This window comes from Acomys minous (genome assembly GCF_964271855.1).
Source record: "Acomys minous genome assembly, chromosome: 20".
Lineage (NCBI taxonomy): Eukaryota > Metazoa > Chordata > Mammalia > Rodentia > Muridae > Acomys > Acomys minous.
Window position 1 is genome coordinate 10,392,878 of NC_140502.1, and position 24,043 is coordinate 10,416,920.

A 24,043-nucleotide genomic window follows, 5' to 3' on the forward strand; every position below is an offset into this window, starting at 1 on the left:
TGTTATGAATGGCTTGCCTGCTTGTGCATCTGTGCACTATGTATGTGCCTGTCGCCTTTGGAGGCCGGAAGAGGGCATCTCTTGGAATTACAGACACTTGTGAGCCGACAGATGGCTGTTAGTAATGGAACTCCGGTCCTCTGCAAGAGCAGCCAGTCCGCTCTCCCGTGAGCCACCTCTCTCCAGCCTGCTTTGCTCTTTTGAAACAGAGTCTCACTATCACAGTCCTTGCTGGCCTGGAACACACAACATATATTAGGCTGGTCTTGAACTTGCTGTGGTCCCCTGAGTGCTAGCATTAGAGGGGTTACCAACAACATCTACTTCTTTTTAAGGGGATGGGGCTTTTTTTTTTCCTTTCTAATTTTTCTTTTTGCTTTTTTTTTTTTTTAAAGACAGGGTTTCTCTGTGTAGCCTTGGCTGTCCTGGAACTCATTTTGTAGACCAGGCTGGCCTTGAATTCACAGTGATCCGCCTACCTCTGTCTTCTGGGTGCTGGGATTAAAGGCGTGTGCACCACCACGCCCGGCACCTTTCTTTATCTGATACTAGCCCTATACCAGGCTGGCCTTGAACTCAGATCTATTTGCCTCTGTCTCCTGGATTAAAGGCGTGTTTGTATTCCAGCCAGATCACACAGATATAGAAGGTCTTTGGATGTGATCCCCCCCCCTTTTTTTTTCTTTTTTTCTTCGAGACAGGGTTTCTCTGTGTAGCCTTGGCTGTCCTGGACTCACTTTGTAGACCAGGCTGGCTTCGAACTCACAGCGATCCGCCTGCCCCTGCCTCCCGAGTGCTGGGATTAAAGGCGTGCGCCACCACGGCCCCGCTTGGACGTGATCTCTTGCCAGAACATTCCTCTACACCTTCATTCTATTCTATCGGCTCCCATGCGCCCAATTCCCCAGCAAACTCTGCTGTAAGCCGTTCGCCAATCTACCCCATCCATCGGCCAACTCATCTATTCTCCATCCGCCATCTATCAACTAAAATGCATCCATCTACCCATTCTTCTTCATCCATCAAACTGTAGCACATTCATCCATCCTCCATCCACTCGTTTACTTGTTGATCCATCCTTCCACTTGCCTACCCACTATCAAAGGCCTTTCCTGAGCCGGGCGGTGGGGGCGCACGCCTGTAATCCCAGCACTCGGGAGGCAGAGGCAGGCGGATCGCTGTGAGTTCGAGGCCAGCCTGGTCTACAAAGTGAGTCCAGGACAGCCAGGGCTACATGGAGAAACCCTGTCTTGAAAAAAACAAAACAAAACAAAACAAAAACAAAAACAAAAACAAACAAACAAAAGAGTAATGAGCTGGTGCCTAAAGAACAGCAGGAAGTTTTCTGGTTGGATCACAGACAGCAATGGCCCTCCTACTTATAAAGGATGTCTGTCTGTCTGTCTGTCTGTGGTCTCAGAGATATAAGTGCAGATAAAAGGTGGAAGAAAGGGGGCTGGAGAGATGGCTCAGAGGTTAAAAGCACCGGCTGCTCTTCCAAAGGTCCCAAGTTCAATTCCCAGCAACCACATGGTGGCACACGACCATCTGTAATGAGATCCGGTGCCTTCCTGTGGCGGGCAGAACGATGTATAAATAATAAATAAAAAGTTTATTTAAAAACGTGGAAGAAAGGGAACCAAAAAGCAGAGGTTCCACATTTCTGCAAGTGGCCTGGGTTTAATGAGAGGGCAATAGAGAACCCTAGCAGGTCTTTGATTAGCACTGAAAAGAGAAGTGCCGTTAAGAAAGGGAATACAGGGGCCAAGCAAGATGGCTCACTGGGTAAAGGTGCTTGCCACCAACCATGATGACCTGAGTTTTTGGGGCCCACATGACAGAGAGAAAAGATGTCTCAAAAGCCCTGTGCCACAAATGTCCACACATACATGCATGCACATACACACACACACACAAATTGTAATTAAAATAAAGTTTGGTCCCCTGGATGCGGAGGCCTGGTGGCACACAGAGGAAGGATAGCAGGCTACCAAGAAGAGACTTGATACCCTATGAGCATATACAGGGGGTGGAGGTCCCCCTCAGTCACATCATAGGGGAAGGGAGTAAGGGGGAAAGTGGGAGGGAGGGAGGAATGGGAGGATAGAAGGGATGGGATAACAATTGAGATGTAAGATGAATAAATTAATAAAATATATATTTAAAAAATAAAGTTTGGAAGCTAGGCAGATGGCGGAGTGGTTAAGTGCTTTTTCTGCTCTTGCGGAGGACCCAAGTTCAGTTCCCAACACCAACATCAAGGGGTTCAAAACTGCCTAAAACTCCAGCTACAGGGACACACATACATACATACATACATACACACACACACACACACACACACACACACACACACACACACACGCTATAATAAAAGGCCAGGCGTGGTGGCACATGCCTTTAATCCCAGCACTCTGGAGGCAGAGGCTGGCAGATCTCTGTGAGTTCAAGGGCAGCCTGGTCTATGTCTCAAATTCCAAGACAGCCAGGGCTGCATGGAGAGACCTTGTCTCAAACAACAAAGAAAGGGAGAGGAAATAAGGTGGGCAAGTGTGGCACCTACTTTCGGGGGGGGGGGGGGCGGAGGGGGGCGCTTCTTTTACAGTAACGGTAACGAACTCAGAGCACCGGGTACAGAGAGAGGAGGATGCCATGAGGCCTGGCGCAAGTGGAGCAAAGGAAGGCGTGTGTGCCGGGACGCCTAAACTCGTCCCACGGATCCTACAGTGTCTCTGCTAGACTTTTACTCACTCCCCTCCCGTCTCCCCTGTACCCCTCTTCTCGCTCTCTTCCTGCGTGTCCTCACCTGGGGCTCACTCGCTGCCCGCGCCCGCCGCTCCGGGCCCCGCCTCAAGCGTGGCGAGCTGCAGACGCACGCGGCGGGAGCCGGAGGCGGACGGCTGCTGGGGCGCGCGGGCCGCTCTGCGCGCTGAGCGGAGACCCGAGGTCCCCCGGGGACCCGCGGTGGCGGGCGCCGACCAGCGGCGGGACAGCTTGCGCGCAAGGCGGGCGATCGCCGAGGGCCGCAGGCCGTAGTCGCGCTCGAGCTCCTGGCGCGAGATCTCGATGTTGCCCGTGTACCAGAGGATCCAGCCCAGCAGGCTCAGGAAGACCAGCAGCGCCCCGGAGTAGATGAGCAGGTCCCCGAAGTCTCGGCCGCGCACCTGCAGCTGCGCGAACACGCCGGTCAGCAGCGCCGCCATGCCCGCCACGTCCAAGGCCACGGCCAGCAGTAGCGCCATGCGGCAGCGGCCCAGGCCGGTCGCCGGAGCCGGGGCAGGCGCGGGCGGGGACGAGGCTCCCGCCTGGGACCCCAGCGAGCCGCACACCGGGGATGCCGCCGCCGCCGCCGCCATGGCCCTCGGTGGCCCTCCGCTGCCTGCTCCCCGAGAGCGTCTAGGGGTGCGGCTGCCCGGGGCGGGGTCAGGGCCCAGCGCCAGGTGTGCCCAGCGCCTTGCATGGTCACCTGAGCCGTAGTGCAGCTCACAGCCTGGACCTGGTGGCCCGGGTGAGGAGGCTCTCTGTGGTTCAGAGGTCTGGGAGGGAGTAGAAGGGTACGACCTCGTCTATTAAGGAGAGCCAGGTGACTAGGGCCAAAGTTGAGGGTGGCAAAAATGGAGTTAGCGAGATGTTGTTTCTATTTAGTGCTCGCCTCTCGGGGCCTCCTGGGTCACTAGGCCCATGGTGAACCCAAATAGGGGACAGGCTGGGGATGGTCACTTGGTAGAGTCCTTGCCTAGCATTGCCTAAAGCCCTTGATTCCGTGTCCTGCACAACACAAAAACATTCTCTGGGGGCACAGAATCTGTTGATTCAGAGCCGTAAAGCTGTGCCTGTGTTTGCCTCTTGGGATCTTCTGAGTGAGCAGGGTCTTGTAAACCCAAGGTGGGAAAATGAACTCATCTCTCAGATGTTGGCTGACACTATCCATCAGACACATATTATACTAAGGTCAGGGCCGTGTTAGTGCTCAGACATGAGCCTCACAAGACCCCTACCCTCAAAGAGTTCCTAGCCACAATTCCCGAAATTCCCAGGAAAGGTGTCCCCGAGGCAGTGGCATAGAAATTGTAGCTTTAGCCAGTCGGTGGTGGTGGTGGCGCACGCCTTTAATCCCAGCACTTGGGAGGCACAGGCAGGCAGATCGCTGTGAGTTCGAGGCCAGCCTGGACTACAAAGCAAGTCCAGGTCAGCCAAGGCTACACAGAGAAACCCTGTCTTGAAAAGAAAAGAAAAAAGCAAACAACCCACTGCAGCTTTTTTGTTGATAGATGTTTCTAGAAAAAAGATCCTTCTCTACTGTGGAAGCTGATCCCTGAAGAAGGCTTTGACTTCAAGGGACTTTAGTGGGTATGGCTGAGGCGCTGTGGAGGTGAGAGGCAACCAACAGCTGTTACAGGAAAGTCCTGGTCTTCCATACATCTGACAACTCATGCTCCGCTGGGGTGGGAAACTTCCAGACAGTTCTGCCTAGGTCCTCCCAACATTCTGCCTAGTTCCAGACTTGGAGAAAACTCCAGGTGATGGAGGAGAAATTTTCTTCACTAATGTCGCCACTGGCAAAGTGTACTTGCTCCTCGAAACAAACTCCCACCCGTGAGCCTGTAAATAACATGAAGGAAACTCCGTGGAACGCACAGACAAACAGATTAACCGTGCTGGGAGGAGGGAGTGTATGTGCGCACGACTAAAATACATTCTATGCACATGCGAAAATGCCATACAAACCCACCTTATGCACAATTAACACATGCTAATAGTTTTATTAAGCAGGTCTACAGCGCAAATCCCAGAATAGCCATGGCTAGATGGAGGAGAAACCACACTGAGAGCCGGGTGTGGTGGCGCACGTCTTTAATCCCAGCACTCGGGAGGCACAGGCAGGCAGATCTCTGTGAGTTCGAGGCCAGCCTGGTTACAAAGCGAGTTCAGGACAGCCAAGGCTAACACAGAGAAACCCTATCTCAGAACAAACAAATAAACAAACAAAAAGGCTGGAGCAAATTGCCAGTGGGCTGCCAGAATTGGCCACATAGTGCTGATGAGAGACATGGAGTATTTCTGCATAGACCGAACCAGGCATGAGAGAATAAAGTTAAGAGGCAGCTTTAAAATTTCAGAGAGGTCTGAAAATGATGCACTGGGCACTAGTGCTTGTGTGGGAGGTAGCTGAGTGAGTACAAAATATAATGGAACCACCCAAAGACGCCATGCCGGGCTAGCGCTTGAAATAGTTCATGCTTCCGTTTAAAGAACAAGTCTTGAGGACAGGAGTGATGGCTCAGTGGTTAAGAGTACTGGCTGCTCTTCCAGAGGACCCAGGTTCTAGTCCCAGCACCCACAAGATGGGTCACAACTATCTGTAACTTAAATTCCAAGGGATCCAACACCCTCACACAGACATACCTGCAGGCAAAACACCGGTGCATAGAAAATAAGAATTAAGCCCGGCGTAGTGGCGCACGCCTTTAATTCCAGCACTTGGGAGGGCAGACGCAGGTGGATCGCTGTGAGTTCGAGGCCAGCCTGGTCTACAAAGCCAGTTCAGGATAGTCAAGGCTACACAGAGAAAAACCTTGTCTCGAAACTGCACCCCCCCCCCAAAAAGGGAGAAAAAAAAAGTCCTTAAGTATGAATAAATCTTAAATCAATTAAACCTGGCTTAATGACGCAGTCCTGGAATCCTCAATATTTGCTAAGGAGGAGGATCAGAGTTCGAAATCAGCCAGACAAGAGAGCAACACCCTTTTCCCAAAATGTTTATTTAGTGCCCACTGTGCGCCAAGAGCTAATTGAACAGATCCCAGTGATGCGGCTGAGAAATAGGTCTTGGGGGGGGCGACGGGTGGGTCTCTGCTTTCAAGAACCGCTCGAAAAGCCAGTCCCGAAAACTTCCCAAGCGCCCACGGCTTCTCATCGTCCCACCGCGAGAACTCGCCACTCCGATCTCTGCACGAAGATTTCCGAAGGTTCCCGAACGGCACCTTAAGCGACAATCCAAACTACTCGGGAGGCGGAACCCAAGGACGGGAGGAAGCTGGGCGGCGGACTTCAGGAGCGCCCAGGGAGGGAAGCGGAAATGCGTTGACATTTTAAAGACGACGTCCCGCCTACAGCATCTCTCTTTCCGTCTCCGGCCGCGGTAGGGAGAGGAGGTGAGTGCGAGTTCTCTGTTCCGAGCCGCGTGGCCGCCATCTCGCGCCCACCGCCTGGTTCTCCGGCCCGTTTTTCCCCTCCTGTTGCCCGAGCGCCATTTGTAGCTCTCGTCTCCGCCGCCGGAAGTGGAGCCTTAGTTTCCCTGCCCCACTTCGGTCGCGGCCCCCTCAGTACGGCCTGCTTCTTTTGGTCCCCCGTTCCCGGCCTGGCAGAGCTCTTGCTCGTTGTCCCCGACGGTGCTCCCTCCTTTTATTTAGGCGCCTAGCCACGGTCTGCTTCTCCCCGTGACATCCCTCGCGTGCCCCGTTTCTCTGCAGCCGCCGCCATGTCCGCGCATCTGCAATGGATGGTCGTCCGGAACTGCTCCAGTTTCCTGATCAAGAGGAACAAGCAGACCTATAGCACCGTAAGTGGGGCCCGCGTGGGAAGGGGCCCCCTCTGACTCCTTAGTTCTGGGACCGTGGCGTTATCCTACCATCCACCTCCTGCGTCTCCTCCCCCAGGAGCCCAATAACCTGAAGGCCCGCAACTCCTTCCGCTACAACGGGCTGATTCACCGCAAGACGGTGGGAGTGGAGCCCGCGGCCGATGGCAAAGGAGTCGTCGTGGTCATGAAGCGCAGATCGGGTCAGCGAAAACCTGCCACTTCTTACGTGAGGACCACCATCAACAAGAATGCCCGGGCCACGCTCAGCAGCATCAGGCACATGATCCGGAAGAACAACTACCGCCCCGATCTGCGGATGGTGAGGAAAGGATGGATCCTTAGGGTAGGAGGGGGGCAGCTGGGAGTTCACCTGAGGGACTGACTGGATGCAGGCTTGCCTTACTTGACCCTGTTTAGCTGGGAGCTAAACTGGGGGGGGGGGGGAGGTGGTGATCTTGATTTCCCCAGCCTTAGGGCAGCCCCCTCTGTAGGCCTAGGAAGCAGGCAGCAGTTAAGTGGGAGTGTCTTTTTGAGTTGGTGAGTTAAGGTCTCTATCCTGTCCCCAGGCGGCCATCCGCAGGGCCAGTGCCATCCTGCGAAGCCAGAAGCCTGTGGTGGTCAAGAGGAAACGCACCCGCCCCACCAAGAGCTCCTAAGCCCCATATTCCCAGAAGCAATAAAGAGTCTGCTGACCTTTCAGTCACCTCCTTTTTTAATTTATTTTTTATTTTTTTATTTTTTATGTGTGGCTAACCGTGGCCCTGTGTTTGACTTAAGTTGTCTCATCAAAACTCACTAATGTTTGGCCTTGTTCGTCTGAAAGGGGAGGGTTGTCAGCCTCGACACTTGGGGAATGGAGCATTGGGGTGATGATAGCTCTGGCTTGTTCACTTCACTTACATGTTGTCTGTGAGTATCTAAAAAACTGTCTTCAGCCAGGAAGGGTATAGCTGTTCACAGGAGTGCAGCGGAGGAGTTGGGCTGAGGGCTGTAGGGGACATTTCATTCCCTTAACAGAGTGAGGGTAAGTGATTGGAGGCTTCTTACCAGCGGGCAATGTCAGATGGCCTGAGCCCCTCTGCCTGGACTTGAGGCTCTTAACCGGGTCTCAGTCCTCTGATGACCCAGATTCCAGTCCCCTCTTGGGTTCACATGCCTCCTTGTCAGAATGAAGTGGGTTTAATACACAGGTTTCGAGAGTGAAGTAGTCAAAGTATGCTCTGTTTGACCTATGGAACAGTGACAGTCTATATATTGTATTCTGGTTGTGTTGTCAGCTGGGGCTTCCTGCTGTTGCAGACCCTGGGAAGTGTCAACAACATAGAGTTTCCACCAACGACGTGTCTTCTGTACTTGTAATCTCACTCAGCATTCTGGTAGGCTGAGGCAGGTGAATATTTAAAGCTAGCCTGGTCTACATGGCAGCTCGGGATACCCAGGACTATAGATGCTCTGTCTCAAAAATAACCATGGTAAGTCTATCTGGATGAGTGTGGGGAGCACATAGGTGTACTGGGGTACCTGAGCCACTATAGGCTCTATTTTGCATATGGAGAACTTGGGGCTTGAATGGAAAAAGTATCCATACCACTGTTGCTGATACTCTGCTCCTCCTATACAGCTCAGGCCTGGGCTGAAGCTCCCCTTTTGGGGGACTAATTGGGCCCCCTCAATGCTGACCATTTGGTTTAACAGTCTTTGTTCTACTCCCCGGTGCAAAGGAAGGATGCTGGGGTTGCCAAGTTGGGTCTCATCTGGATTATTGTCCATCCCCAGTTCTATGTGAACTATTTTTAACCCAGATCCTATGAGATCCTGTTGAAGTTTTAACTCTTGGCAGGCACCCTTTCTCCCTCCCCACTATTAGACCCTCCTTCATCTCAATGCAGTCAACTAAGTCCCTCATTACCTTGAGCTACAAGTCTGCCTGCTTGGTGAGCGAGACTTGAGGCAAGGTTTGTCTGTGGCCTTGGCTGTCCTGGAACTCCCTCTAGATCAGACTGGTATCCAACTCAGTGATCCACCTGCCACCTGCTTCTGCCTCCCGAGTGCTTGGATTAAAGGGCTGCCCTGCCAATACCCAGCAGTAATGTTTTTTAAAAAGATTTATTATTTATACAGTACTCTGTCCACATGTGTGCCTGCACAGCTTAAGAGGGCACCAGATCTCACTGTAGATGTTTGTGTTGCTGGGAGTTGAGCTCAGGACCTTTGGAAGAGCACAATGCTTTTAATCTGAGCCATCTCCAGCCCCGGCTGTTGTAATGTTTTTCAGATAACTTGTAACTAGGCCAACCTGTGGTGGCGCACGCCTTGGATCTCTGGAGTTCCAGAACAGCCAAATCTGTTACTTTCCTGGCTTAGTTGCTGACTGGGAGGCTTAGTGCCTCCTGCTAACCTAGGCCTAGAATGTTCTCAGTCTCTGAGACTTAACTGCTTAATAAGCTCGCCCTTGTTCTTTCTGAGCTCAGGTACTGGCTGGTTCACCTCCGCTGTTCTGGACCAAACTTCTCCCAGCTGACTTAGTCTGGTTCTGGCTTTGATTGGCCTCAAACTAACTCAGCAATCTAATCTTCTGGCTTCTCATTTTCTGGCTCTTTCTATCTTTACCGAGTTCTCTCTGCAACCTATCTTACTGTCCTGGTCAAAAACTGCCGCCTCTAACACTGCTTCTTCAGTAGCTTACCTTTCCTCTCTCATGAGAGTTAGGAGTATCCTATTCTGTCAGATGTCTGCTTCCTCACCTTTTCTGCCACTCACTTTCAAACATGGGTCCTTCCTTCTACAAAATAACTTTACCTTCGTTTGGGATTAAAGGCATGTATCACCACATCTGGACCTAAGCTTGTCTTTACCTGATACTCTATGCCAAGCTGGCCTTGAACTCAGATCTGTTTGCCTCTGTCTCCTGGATTAAAGGGGAAGCTTGTATTCCAGCTTGGTCACACAAACATTTAAGATCTTTGGATGTGATCTCTTGCCGGAACAACCATGTTCTGATTTAACATTCTGCACTAACTTTTTCTCGTTTTTTACTGGGGTATAAATAGCATGGATTTGTTAGGTGGTACTTGCTTAGAAGTCAGAGGAGGATGGTGTCCTGCTCTTTTACGATAGGTTCTCCTTGAACCTGGAGTTGTGCTTGGGAGGTACCAACCTCCAACTTACTCTCTGCCCTCCTTGGTGCTGGGGTTCCAGTACAGCTGCCTGGCACCACCTGGTTTTGTGTCTATAAAAGCACATGCATACCACAGCACATGTGGAGCTCAGAGGACAATTAGTGGTTTAAGCAATTTGGGGTGGGGGTCGGGGATTGAGACAGGGTTTCTCTGTGTAACAGCAACCTTGGCTGTCCTGGACTAGCTTTGTAGATCAGGCTGGCCTTGAACTCACAGCGATCCTCCTGCCTCTACTGCCTCCCGAGTGCTGGGATTTTGTTTTTGTTTCTTAAAGGCAGGGTTTCTCTGTTCCTGGCTGTCCTGAAACAAGTTCTAGCGTTGGGATTAAAGGCATACACTATGACCGCTGTGCTTAATTTTTATCTATTTTAACAACTCGGGTTCTCTATGTAGTCCTGGCTGATCTTGAACTCAGATCTTCCTTTCTCCTGGGATTACATGTCACCACACCCAGCCATGATTGGCTTTAAGTGTGTGTGTTTGGGGATAGGAACTCAGTGTCCATGCTGCTCCTTTCCTTGCTGGCCTGGGGAGTTATGCAGTCTACCGGGCTGTATCTGCCTCAGTGTTGGGAATACAGTTTGCACCATCACACAAAATTCAGTCTTTCGCACTGCATCAGCATATCAGGGTTGTTTAGCACAGGCCTTGGAGTTGTAGAGTTGGGAGGCAGGCAGTAGGTGGAGAGCACCACACAAGGGAGTCTCTTCCCAGAAGTCAGATTGATAGTGATTATGCTTATGAATCAGGCAGACACATTTACCAGCAGGACATTCCAAGGCCTCAGTTATCTCCAGTAGGTCAAGGACCAGAGCTAAAGGCAAGTCTCTTTTTTTGATATAGCAGTGTCTGAGTGAGCCAGGTCAGCTGAGCTAACCTATATTGTACACCCTATGGTCCTTAACTACACTGAGTTTGGGTTATATACAGAGCTCTAACTAGGGATGGTGTCAATAGACAAATTTGCAGGGTTTTTGTGTGTGTGTGTGTGTGTGCCTCAGACTTAATACTGGCTGAGCACAGCCAAAACTCATAAAGACGATTACATAGCCAGTCCTAATCCCAGCACTCGGGGAGGCAGAGGCAGGTGGATTGCTGTGAGTTTGAGGTTTGAGGCCAGCCTGGTCTACAAAGTGAATCTAGGACATCCAAGGCTACACAGAAAAACCTGTCTCGAAAAATAAATAATGGCTAGGCAGGATGGCTTGGAATTCAGGATGCTGAGACAAGAGAATAGTTCGAAGTCAGCCTAGGCAATATAGTGAGACCCTGTCTCAAAGAACTTAACCAAACATATCTAAATATGCAGGCACTAATTAACATTCACCTCTGATTGAGAAGTCATTTCTATAAAAAATCAAAATATGGCTGTACTTGAGCATTTAACCCTCTATATTTAAAATTGTTGCATTCATACAGACTTTCCTCACAAGATACACAAGATTCCTGGTAACATTGGTCGTCTCTGATTAAGGAACCTGAGTGCCAGGGAGTTGGGATGATAATGAAATACTCCAGTGCAGAACTTTATATACACACACGAAACAAATACATGTAAAAGTTTTTGCATATGTGTGTATGGTTGAGTGAAAAAGGAATACATGACTGCTTCAAGTTATGGTTTTTGGTTTTTGGAGACAGGGTCTCTCTGTGTAGCCTTGGCTGTCCTGGACTCACATTGTAGACCAGGCTGGCCTCGAACTCACAGTGATCCCCCTGCCTCTGCCTCTCAAGTGCTGGGATTAAAGGCATGCGCCACTACACCCGGCTGGTTGAGGTTTTTATTGTAGATGTGAGGGAGAAGACAGCGAGAGGCATCAGGAGCGGTCCAGACTGAACTGTGCCATGAGGTGGGGTGAGAGGAAGGAGCTGTGGATCAAGAGACCAGAAGGGTGGGGCGGGGCAGGTTTGGGGTAAAGGGGTGGGGGAGAGAAGTGCTAGGAGCCACGTGGGAGACAAATCTTGAGAACTAACAGTAGTATGTGTATTTGGGTTCTGAATCCAGGGCCTCACCCTTGGTTGGCGAGTGCACTATCCAGTAAGCCATCTCCCCTGGCAAATTTTGTTAAAGATTTATTTTTAAGCATATGAGTATTTTGCCTGCATGCATGTGTACCATGTATGTGCATAGTACACATGGAGGTCAGAAGAAGCTTCATATTCCCTGGAACCAGAATTAAACTTACATGAACTATACCATGTGGGTGCTGGAAACTGAACCCAAGTCTTTCTAACCAGTGAGCTGTCATTTCAGCTCTTCTTCCCCCAACACTAAATTTTTGCATTAAAAATAGAGCCAGGCCAAAAAAGAAAAAAGAAAAGAAAAAGAAATAGAGCCAGTCACAGTGGCGCACCCCTGTAATCCCAGCACTCAGGGAGGCAGAGGCAGGTGGACCTCGCTCTGCGAGTTCAAGGCCAGCCTGGTCTACGAAGAGAGCCCAGAACAGCCAGGGCTCTGTGACACAGAGAAACCCTGTCTCACCTGCCCCCCCCCCCAAAAAAAAAGACAAAAAAGACTGAGAAACATGGTTTGGTTCTATGTGCATTTAATCACTTAAGATGAAGCAAGCTAATCTCTGAGTTCACATGAGATGCAGGTAAACTGGTTTACATGATGCATTTCAGGTCATCCAAGGCTACACAGTGAGTGAGACCCTGTTGTAGAGAGAATATGTTATGGATGCAACACCTATCAATATAAAAAACTTATGGCCTATAGGAAAAGATAGAATAGAGGGTGGGGCATTCGGCAGGCAGAAAGGATTCTGGGAGGGAGCCAGTTGTGGCAGATTCATTGGGAAGATGTGAGGAGGACAGACACATGGTACCTGAGCAGGTACCCAGCCACGTGGCAGAATGTAGAATAGTATAAATGGATTATGTTAAGTTATGAGCTAGTCAGAGAAGAGCCTAGCTATATGCCCTAGGTATTTGTAAATATATCTTTTTGTTTGTTTGTTGTTTTTTTTTTTTTCGAGACAGGGTCTCTCTGTGTAGCCTTGGCTGTCCTGGACCCACTTTGTAGACCAGGCTGGCCTCGAACTCACAGCGATCCGCCTATCTCTGCCTCCCGAGTGCTGGGATTAAAGGCGTGTGCCACCACGCCTGGCTTGTAAATATATCTTGAGTCTCATGAATCGTTGTTCCTGGAGCTTGGGGGTGGGAGGAAAAACCACCACCACGCCCTGTGTTGAGATGGGGCTGGGGAGCTAGACGGTTCATCTGTGTGGTAGTAAGGGTACCAGCTCTCCATGACACGCTGAGGTCAGTCCATGGACCCCACAGGACTAAAGGACAGAAATGAATGTCTCGTTGTCCTCTCACGTACATACACACAATAATAAACATATAGCCAGCCGTGATGGCCTACACCTGTGATCCCAGGAATCGGGAGGTAGAGGCAGGTGGATCTCTGTGAGTTCAAGGCCAGCCTGGTCTACCAGCCAAGAGCTGCTACAGAGAAACAAGTCTTGAAAAACTAAAAAAAGAAAAGGAAAAAAAAAAATTCCCCCCAGACTATGTAGTCCTGGCTGTCCTGGAACAAACTCAGTGTATAGAGCAGGCTGGCCTCAAACAAAGATCCTCTTGTTTCTGACTTCCTCGTGCTGGGATTGAAGGCGTGTGCCACCACACCAGTCACCCCCTCCCCCCAATTTTTAAACAAAAATATATGTAGGGGTTGGTTTTCTCCTTCCACCTTGTGGTCCTGGGATTAAATTAGGGCAAACTGGTTCAAACTCAGGATGTCTGGACTGGTAACAATTTTTCTTTACCCACTAAACCACTTTGCCAGCCCCAGGGGGAGTTTTTTGAAGCGCTAGGGATTGAATCCAGCGTCTCTTGTGCTCCTGGGCTGCACACTAATGTTGCACCTGAGTACGGTACCAGCTCCTGCCAGTTTTTGTTTTTTGGAGACAGTCTCCACATTAAGTAACTCAGGCTGGCCTAGAACTCACTCTAGCCCAGGCAGTCCTCAAACTCAGCCTACCTTGTAGCTTGGACCACAAGCCTGTGAGCTACTGCCATAGGCCCCGCTGCAGCCTGGGCCTTGATATTCACCACAGTTTGGATGAGCAGGTTTGGGCTGCAGATGTAGTAGCTAAGATGGTAGAGAGCTTGCTTTGCATGTATATAGCCTTAGTTTCCCAGCAACCATCAACTGGGTACAGTGGCACACTCACATTCGAATTCCAGCACCAAGAAGACTGGATGAAGGCAGGACTATCAAAAGTTCCAGGCCATCTTTGCATACATAGCAAGTTTAAGGTCACTATGGGTTACAAGAACCTTGTCTTTAAAAAAATAAAAAATAAAAATAAATACTGATTTTTCTAGATCTACTGGCTTTATAGGTCAGTTTCAGTTCATCCTTATACATGACGCCTCTGTATTCCTGTCTCATTCCACCCCAGTACTGAGGATTGAGCCCGGGGCCCCATGTACGTGTAAGTAAGCACCCTACCACTGTGCTTTATAAATTTTTCTTTTTTGGTATTTCGAGACAGGGTTTCTCTGTGTAGTCTTGGCTGTCCTGGACTCACTTTATAGAACAGGCTGGCCTCGAACTCACTGAGATCCACCTGCCTCTGCCTCTCAAGAGTGCTGGGATCAAAGGCGTGCGCCACCACATCCAGCTTATGTATTTTTAGTTACCACTATTTGACATCTAATATACTGATGTCTCCTTTACTTAATACCCATTCTCTGATTTCCACACCACTTGGTTATCTTACAATTCAATTCCAATACTACCCAGAGCTAGCACAGGCCTCAGGTTAAGGGCTGAATTCCACAAAACTGACTTCAGAGAGCAATCCTGATGCTTAGTGATTTGCTGTCCTAGCTCATAGAACTCGGCAAAGAAATTTATTACTGGCTTTTTAAAAAAAATAATTTATTTTATTTTATGTGCACTGGTATTTTGCTTGCATGTATGTCTGTGTGAGGGTGTCAGATCTTGGAGTTACAGACAGTTATGAGCTGCCATGTGGGTGCTGGGAATTGAACTCAGGACCTCTGGAAGAGCAGTCAGTGCTCTTAACCACTGAGCCATCTCTCCAGCCCCTATTACTGGCTTCTTATATACAAAACATAACCAGATGGGCAAAGACAAGTGATCTCTGAATTTGAGGCCATCTTGGTCTACATAGCAAGTTCCAGACCAGCCAGGATTGCAGTCTGACTGCTCTTGGCTTTATTTCCTTTACATACAATACAGACAAGGCCTCAGTAAAAATAGAAGACAAAAGCAAGTCTCCCACTTAGTTAAGGGTCAGATTTTTTTTTTCTTCTTTTTGGAGGCAGGGTCTTACTATGAAACCCAGGCTGGTGTCACACTGACACTTGGGAATACAGACTTGGGCTACCATACCCAGCACTTAAGTTTTGTCTTGGGATTTTTTTTTTTTTTTGAGACAGGGTTTCTCTGTGTAACCTTGGCTGTCCTGGACTTGCTTTGTAGACCAGGCTGGCCTCAAACTCACAGCGATCCACCTGCCTCTGCCTCCCGAGTGCTGGGATTAAAGGCGTGTGCCACCACGCCCAGCGGTTTTTTTTTTTTTAAACACTACCCTCCCCACAATTTCATATATCCCTTTCCTTAAGACTTTAAACTATGGCATGCTTGTGACTGGAGCACAACTTGTGGACGGTGGTCTCTAACATGTAGCTTCATAGGTCTTCAGTCTTCACACACCATCTTACCACCCCCTTCCCTCTTTATTTTTGAAGGCTTTTGATGTCAAACCCTCTGCAGCTAGTTTTAGGTAGCTGCTAGGAACCCAACTCCTCTGAAGAGCACCATGTGTTAACATTCGAGCTGTCTCTTCACCATCCATCCCTTCAAATCACCTAAGCACATTAACAGAAGGCATATACTGCCCTCTGGTGTACAGGCCCAGAATCTCTTCCACTTAGGTTACAACACTCCTGTCAGGGGACCTTGATTTCTTTTTCTTTGGTTTTTCTAGACAGGGTTTCTCTGTGTTGCCCTGGCTGTCCTGGACTCACTTTGTAGACCAGGCTGGCCTTGAACTCAACAGTGATCCTGCCTCTGCTGGGATAAGAGACATGTGCCACACCCAGCCCTGGATTTCTAAAACTATTAAATTATCTCTAAGTTTTTAATATTTATGTATGCTTTGCCCGATTGTTATGTTGTGCACCATGTATGTGCCTAGTGTTGATGAAGGCCAGAAGAGGAGGCTGGAATTCCTGGCATGGAAGTTAAAAGTTGGTGCTGACAATCAATACTCTCCCCCTGCAGACAGGGCTTGTGTAGACCAGGCTGGCATCAGTGTGCCACCTTGCCTGGCTGCTCTCAACTTCTGCGCCACCTCACAAGCCTCAGTGTCTGGAATTTTGACCTAATAAGCAGCAAAAGCCTTACTCAGTCCTGGTAGGCTATGTGGTGGTGTGGCTCCTAGAAGAGTGCCAGGGCCACGAGAACTGCAGGTAAACGGGCACCGTGGCAATAGGCCTTCAATCCAGAGGCAGAGCCAGGTGGGTCTCAGTGAGCGCAAGGCCAACCTCATCTATAAAGCCAAGTTCTAGGACAAAAACACCTCAGCCAGCATGGTGGTGCATGCCTTTAATCACAGCACTTGGGAGGCAGAGGCAGGCCGATCGATGTGAGTTCAAGGCCAGCCTGGTCTACAAATCAAATCCAGGACAGCCAAGGCTATACAGAGACCCTGTTTCGAAAGAAAAAAAAAAGCACCCCAACAACATTGCAACTGGGTAACATCCTGAGAAGGAACATGGACAAGCAGATAAATTTGGTCTATAAAACCCTAAGATAGCCAGTTTTAACAATGTCTCGGAAGGCACGCTGTAGTTTTTGATCCACCTGCCTCTGCATCCTGAGTGCTGGGATTAAAGGCACCACCATGCCTGGGTGTTTTTTGGTTTTTCAAGACAGGGTTTTCTCTATATAGCTTTAGCTGTCCTGGACTGCTTGTAGACCAAGCTGGACTTGAACTCAGTGTGACCAGCCTGCCCCTGCTTCCCTGAATGCTTGTTTTAGCTTTTATAGGTAAGCAAAAATACATAAAGTGCAGATTAATACAACAGGGAAAATCATTAAGGCCATAGTTGGGATGAGATGTGACATAGGAGATGTATCTTTGCCCCTATCTAGGACCAGGTAAGACTATCTAAATTAGCAGTTCTCAATCTGTGAGTCCTGACCACTTGGTGAACTTGTCTTCAAAAATACTTACACACTGTGATTCACGACAGTAGCAAGGTTTACAGTTAGAACCACTGGTAGGTTCCTGCTCCAGTTTGAATGCTAAGGCCCAGTCCACAGGGCATACATAGGTGACTCAACCCTAACTGAAACAAGATGGAAGGGGGGGCAGAAGAACACCAGCTGCTCTAAGCCACAATATGGACAGAAGTTCTAGACACTTCTAGGCACAGAAACTGCTTTTCCAACTTTTTATTTAGAAAACCAAATCCAGGTTCTGGTGGCCCCCCACCCCCACCCCAGCCATAATTTAAATAACTTAGAGACAGAGTGGGAGGGGACAGAACAAAAGGGAGGAAGGAGGGAGAAGAACCCACTACAGTCGCCTCAGTGCCCGCTTCTTGTCCAACTTTTTCTTGGCTGCCAGCTTCTTATCTCGCTCACCTGCATGTTTCTTGGCCATGGGACCCTCAGCTCCTCCTAGGACCCCTGGGGTCATAGGGTCAGTGGAGGAGGCTGTAGCCCCACTGGCCAGGTCCCGAGTAGCCTCAGCCCTCCCACTGCTGGTGCCACCCGCACCCCCATGGATCTCTGTGAGCAAACGGGCCCGGGCAGCATACTCTTCATAGTTCTCCAAAAGCAGGCGGCCTGCCTCCTCGTTGAGTGCAGACTCTGGGTTAGGGTGGATCAGCAGGCACTTGATGGTCTGTGGGGAGAAGGGCCTAGGGTCAGGGGGTTTGTTCAGTTCATGGCCATCACAGTGGCTCTTCCTTCCATTCCCAAGTTAGATCCCTGAGATCAGAACAAGCCCACTAGCATCTTGACTCATGAATGTCACCCTCAAAGGCTGCTTTCCTGTTACTACAAACACTGCAAGGAACCACTGCCATGCTAAGTGCAGCCTGATGTTGCCAGCAGCCCTTCCCTGAGGAAGCTCATTATCTGCCCCAGCCAGTTGCCTTAGGCAATGTGGCTTTGACCTTGCTTCTACAGGTGAACCTGAGTTCAGAGGTCCTAATCAGGTGGGAAATTACTCAAGGGCACTCAGGGTAGGAGAACCCAGCATTTAGTTTTCCTATGTCTTCCATAACTATGCAAGGTGCAGAAACCTAAAGTGGTCATTGGCTTTACCAGGAAGGCCAAGTTCAGAGCCACGGGAATAGGTTACACCCAAGAGGGAAACACTGATCATAGGCCTTAAGTACGATGTATCCATCCAACATAGTTCATTCTAAATTGTTAGTTCAGAAGGCTCCATGAATAAAACATTCAGTCCTGATGTAGGATGGTTTAACAGGTGCTTCTAAGAGCTTCTGTGACACATGCAGAGGGATATGGGAAGCTCAGTGTGGTGGCTCATGCCTTGGGAGGCAGAGGCAGGCAGATCTCTATGAGTTGAGGTCAGCCTGGTCTACGAAGTGAGTCCAGGACAGCCAAGGCTGTTATGTTAAACAGAGAAAGCCTGTCTTGAAACACCAAAAAAGTGGGGCTGGAGGGATGGCTCAGAGGTTAAGGGCACTGCCTGCTCTTCCAGAGGTCCTGAGTTCAATTCCCAGCAACCACATGGTGGCTCACAACCATCTATAATGTGATCTAATGACCTCTTCTGGCCGGTGGCATACATGCAGGCAGAGCACTGTATACATAATAATAAATAAATCTTTTTTAAAAAGGGGAGATATGGGCGTCTCCCCCTGAACTTTTACCATTGTACCTCCAAACTGGAGGACTTTCTGTATTTGATACAGCCCTCTCCTTAACAAGCCCCAAAGCAGACCTCGTACCAAGAGCAAATGACATGCAGAGAGGAAGGCAAAACAGGAAAGGTTTGGGGCTGTTTACTTTGGAGTTTAATTCTTTCCAGACCACTGAAGGAAACCTCAATTCTCTACCTTCACTACCATTAGCCCTAGAGGCTCATTAGAAACTTAAAAAAAAAAAGGGAGGAACAAAGGAGGCACCAGGTGACCTAACCACTTTAAGTGGCCTTTAGAGACCTTGGTGCTCTGGCCTAGAGCAGTTATCTGCACCTCAAGTGGCTCAGGAGAACTGTGGCAGTCCTGCACATAGCAGATGCTGAATAGTGTCCCCTGCCTCCACTCACAAGATGCCAGCAGCAGCACTGATAACTAAGCTTATCTCCTGATATTACAAGAAGTCCCAGGAAGAGTAATCATCCCCCAGCTTAAAAAACAAAACAAAACAAAGTACAGGAAAACAATTTTGAATTAAAAGCACTGGTGATGGCTGTACACAAGCCACCTACTACAAAACTCACCCAGCTGAGGAATGTGGCAAAATGCTGTGAACCCAGCTTTTGGGGAGTCGTCTCATTTACCCACTTGCTTGAGTCAAAAGATGTAATAACCATGGTCAATTTGGGCTAGTAAGCAAACACACTTAAAATTGGTGAAATTTATGGTTGGAAATAAGAGGCCCTAAACCACACACTGCCTTCTACCTTGTATAAAACCACCCTACCATACAAACTCAGTTGTTGAATATAGTGAGGTGCCATAGGCCAACCCTTCCACTGTTTTCCAGAAAGGCCGAGAACCCTAGTTTTGACTGTCCCCTACTATTCCACAGTTTATTTCAAAGAACTAAACAAAGCGCCAGGGCTGAAACTCACCAGCAGCACATGTCGGATGCCCAACTCAGCTGTCCAGTCCCTCTTGAGCACGTTGACACAGATCTCGCCATTGGCACCCACATTTGGGTGGAAGATCTTAGTCAGGAAGTAGCCCTTGGGCGGGGAGGCAGGGAAGTCCTTCCCCAGTAGGAGCTTCATGCGGAACAGACCTCCCGCATAAGGGGTCCCCTCTGGAGCAGAGAAAAATAAACTACTTTAGGATATCCGAGCATTCTTCAACCAGCTTCTTTGGGTCTTGCTAAGGCAGATAGCCTGACAATCCTTCCACCAGGCTGGGGAAATTTAGACCAAAAAGAACAGTTTCCCAGGTGCTATATACAGGCAACATCTCTCTACACCTTGACTGTACTATATACAGTGTCCATATTCCCACCCCTTCATTCCTTCCTATCTCTTCTGCCACTATTCAGGACAAGGACCCAAAGCCACCAACTTCTGCAAACCCTCTTCCAAGCTTTTCCCGGTCCTGTGAGGTGTGTTTTCATTTACCTATTTGCTTGGGTCAAAAGTGGTAATCACAAGCCGGGCGTGGTGGCGCCCGCCTTTAGTCCCAGCACTCGGGAGGCAGAGGCAGGTGGATCGCTGTGAGTTCGAGGCCAGCCTGGTCTACAAAGTGAGTCCAGGATAGCCAAGGCTACACAGAGAAACCCTGTCTCGAAAAACCAAAAAAAAAAAAAAAAAAAAAAAAAAAAAAGTGGTAATCACAGATTGGTTACCCACTGTAGTTGCTAAACTAGCTAACAGTAGACCAGGCAGATATCCTCCACATCCTCAGACCATTCATACAATTCTGAAACTGGTTTTAGGTGACTTTGTAGAAATGCAGGTAACAAATGAGATCAGAAAACAATTTCTAAGTTGCTTAATTAATACCCCCAATCAGTTTATCTTCACCTGTTTCCCTCACAATGCTTAGTCTTGTTTGCCTTGCAATGCCTCCAAACCCAGACACTTGACAGTTGAATGAGTTTCAGACCATCCTTCAGGCCTTTGCTGAGGATATTCCCATCACCTGGTACACTTTTTTTCTACTCAAGTCATATGTATCCTCAGGCCCTGGAAAGTCCCACTTCACTGCAAGAACTCTATTACATGCTCAGTGACCAGGGAAAGGACCCACACTTATTGTCATTTGTGGTGTCCTAGAGTCTATCACAGGCACAACGTTGTGCCTGACCTGTCCACAGTCTGTCTCCAGCACCTGAGAAGTTGTTTTTGAATCCTGTTGGTTCCACAGGCACAAGACAGAAGAATCTAGTAAGTGGCCCCGCCCTTTCGTGCCCACACTCACCGGGGCCCTCGATGGTGACCTGCAGGTCCGTGAGATCCTCCTCATTGGGGAAGACTTTAATCCCATCGGGTGGGTCTGCCGTCAGTGTTGTCACCTCTTTGTACACTAAGCGGATGATGTGGGGAGGCAGATTCTCTACGTTGGAGTTCTGGGTACGGATGGAAAAAGAAGATAAGCAGCGAGAAAGAGCGGGTACTAAGGATTCGGTGACATGACTGGTCCTACCTAAGGCTGTCAATCGTAGCCGGTCAACTAGACCCTCACCATTGATGCTTCCGGCCCCTGCCCCAGGGCTGACGGGCCCATAGAAACGCGAGATTGTTTCGGAAAGGGCTTCTCGTATCCCGAACCTCTCAGAGATCTCTCTTTAAGGCGCGAACGGGTCCACTAGTGGTTCCAGGTGGGCCTGAGGCCTAGCCTGTGCCCTTCTCCTACTTGGTCTTGAACCACCATCCCCCCCCCCCAATCCCTAAAAAAAACAAAAACTGGGAGAAATGGCGGCGGGGTTCCTTGCTCCTGGAAACACCCACGGGCGGGCCGCAAGATGCCGATGGCCGTTCCCAAGGCTCCGAGGGCGCCCGTAGAAAGGCCTAGGGGCCGACTCGTGGCTCCGGACGTCCGGCCGTGCCACCAAAGCACTCAGAAGCCAGCTAGGAACCCTTGGGACCCCCGCAGCCGCCTCCTCCGCCATAGAGCCCACCCAACCGCCCATCAGGTCGCCCGCGTAGCTCACCATGACTTCGGCCGGCCGGGGGCGGGTCCCCCCGGCCCCCCTTCCTGCACTCCTCGAACCGCCGGCCCGGGGCGGGGGGCCCAACTTCCGGCCTCTGTGGCCCTGGCGAGGCCCCCCCCCGGAGGCCCCCGCTCCGCTCCCCACTAACTCCGACGACCCGCTACAAAAAAATAAAAAAACCAAACGATCGTAACGTTACGTCCCGCCTGGCCGCACTGAGCCGGCCGCGCGCGCAGCACCGGAGTTTTATAGCCACCCACAGGCCCCGCCCCCTCCCTCTCGGCCGCTTACGTCAACGCGCCCGTTGATTGGCGGTCGACGCGCTCTCCTCCGACTAAGGGGGAAGAGATTCGAACCGAGTTTGCGGGGCAGGCTATCCAATGAGGGCGCACGCCCGCGGAGGCGGCGGCCTTGGAGAGAACCGGGGCGGCTGAAAACCCAGAGCGGAAGAGGTACGGGGGGGGGGAAGGGGCGCGCCTCCGGAGGCTACGCGGCCGCTGATTGGACCGTTTGAATGAGACGCCGCCACGGCCCGGCGTAAGCGCGCGCGCCCCGGCCTCGAGGGAGACTCGCACGCACTAACGGTCGACCAGGGGGCGGGACGCGGCGAGGGGGAGGCGGGACTTTTGGGTGGGAAGGGGGCGGGGTTTAGACGCGTGACGGAAGGGGCTCTGACCAATAAAGAAGAGTGGCCGTGATCAGGGCTCGTGGGGGCGGGTAGGAACGGAGAACTACCAATGGGAAGGCAGTTTAGCGTGATAGACCTTTCTCCCAGCCAATGAAAATTCTCAATGTATGCAAATGAGTGCGCTCGGAGGGTGGGAGACCCCCGCCTGGAAGCCGAGGAGGGGCGAAAGCCGGAAGTCCGTCGGTGTTTGTCTATGCGGCGCCATTTTGTGCCGTGGCCCATGTCATGTGTTAGGAAGCCTTCAAAAGTCAGGATGCATGGCTCCAAGGGCTTGAATTTCCTGGCCCTCTGGAGTATGGCGTGTGACCGTTGTGGCTGGCAGCCTCCGGGCTCCTGTGGGATGCCAGGGGGAGAAGTCAGGGAAGTCCCAGGGTGTGGCTTTTGAGCCTGGCCTGTAGCCAGCTGTGTCCGCTCTAACCGTGGCGGAAGCTTCCGGCCAGGCCTTCAGAGATGCCTCGCAAGAGAAGATCTGGAAACCGAGGGGAACAGGGTGCTGAAAAATAAGGACATACTCGCACCTGGATCCGGTAGAGGAGCGGGATGTGTCGTGGCTCTGAGGGACATGACAGCCACAGGTCCTGCGACTTGTCTAGGGTCCCTTTGAGACCTAACAGGTGCCAAGCTAGGGCCTCCTTTCCTGTTGGGAGTTTGGAATGCCAAAGCCGGCCGTGCTGTAGTCCCTGCACTCTGGGAGGCAGAGGCGGGTGGATATCTTGTGAGTTCGAGGCCAGCCTGGTCTACAGAGCGAGTCCAGGACAGCCAAGGCTACACAGAGAGACCCTGTGTCAAAAATGAGTAAATAAATAAATAAATACTAAGTAACTGTGTATGGTGGTGCATGTCAGTAATCCCAGCATTTTGGTGAGGTTGAGACTAGCTTAGACTATGTGAGAGTCTATTTAAAAAAAACAAAAAACAAAAAAAACCCAAGGAGGGGAAGGAAAGGGAGGGAAGAGGAGGATAATCAGAGTGACTTGAATAAACAGTATAGCTTTTCCTGGGCTGTCATTTTGGAACATATATTTGTGAGTGGTTTCTGGTCTGAGTTGGCTGAAAAAAAAAAATCCTATCCCAGCACTTGGGAGGCAGAGGCAGGTGGATCTCCCTGAGTTCAAGGCCAGCCTGGTCTACAGAGCGAGTTCCAGGAGAGCCAAGGGTAACACAGAAACCCTATCTCCAAAACCAAACCAAACCAAACAAAAATTCTGCTGTGGACTGCAGTCAAAAACGTTGGAAAAGGGGGGCAAATCGGGGTAATATGGGGTGTGGGGAATGAGCAAATAATGATTATACATAATATGAAAATAAAACGCAGTCTTTTACACTAAAAATAAACTTAAATAAACTTTGAAATACACTATTTTTCATAGCATACATAAAAATTGAGTCAAAGGGGCTTCCAGTGGACCCAGGTTCAAATCCCAGCACCCACATGGCAGCTCACAATTGTAACTGCAAGATCTGACATTCTCATATAAACATACATGCAGGCAAAACACCAGTGCACATAAAATAAAGGTAAATAAGAAAGGAAGAAAAAAATGAGTCAAAGACATGACTGTGAGAAGAATTTATAAAACTCAGAGGAAGAGGTCAGGCGTGGTGGTGCACGCCTTTAATCCCAGCACTCGGGAGGCAGAGGCAGGCGGATCACTGTGAGTTCGAGGCCAGCCTGGTCTACAAAATGAGACCAGGACAGCCAAGGCTACACAAAGAAACCTGTCTCC

General features: G+C 50.1%; 2 protein-coding genes across 4 annotated transcripts; one reads left to right on the top strand and one right to left on the bottom strand.

Annotated features, from left to right (window-relative positions):
- Window positions 1-2,999: 2,999 nt before the first annotated feature.
- Window positions 3,000-7,286, top strand: RPL28 (ribosomal protein L28). Of its 3 annotated transcripts, none has more exons than XM_084770952.1 (4): window positions 3,000-3,354; window positions 6,473-6,562; window positions 6,660-6,902; window positions 7,150-7,286. In XM_084770952.1, the coding sequence occupies exons 1-4, from the start codon at window positions 3,133-3,135 to the stop codon at window positions 7,237-7,239; spliced, it is 645 nt and encodes a 214-aa protein (XP_084627078.1). In that variant the 5' UTR covers window positions 3,000-3,132; the 3' UTR covers window positions 7,240-7,286. The 3 variants fall into 3 exon arrangements, with proteins under 3 accessions (XP_084627078.1, XP_084627079.1, XP_084627080.1); XM_084770953.1 differs by having other exon boundaries at window positions 3,000-3,345; XM_084770954.1 differs by lacking the exon at window positions 3,000-3,354 and adding an exon at window positions 6,023-6,155 and having other exon boundaries at window positions 6,414-6,562.
- A 9,902-nt stretch (window positions 7,287-17,188) lies between these two features.
- Window positions 17,189-22,190, bottom strand: UBE2S (ubiquitin conjugating enzyme E2 S). The gene is made up of 5 exons (XM_084770109.1): window positions 21,920-22,190; window positions 21,629-21,788; window positions 20,896-21,043; window positions 19,584-19,774; window positions 17,189-17,657 (listed from the first exon to the last, which is right to left on the bottom strand). The coding sequence occupies exons 2-5, from the start codon at window positions 21,629-21,631 to the stop codon at window positions 17,328-17,330; spliced, it is 672 nt and encodes a 223-aa protein (XP_084626235.1). The 5' UTR covers window positions 21,632-21,788; window positions 21,920-22,190; the 3' UTR covers window positions 17,189-17,327.
- Window positions 22,191-24,043: the final 1,853 nt, after the last annotated feature.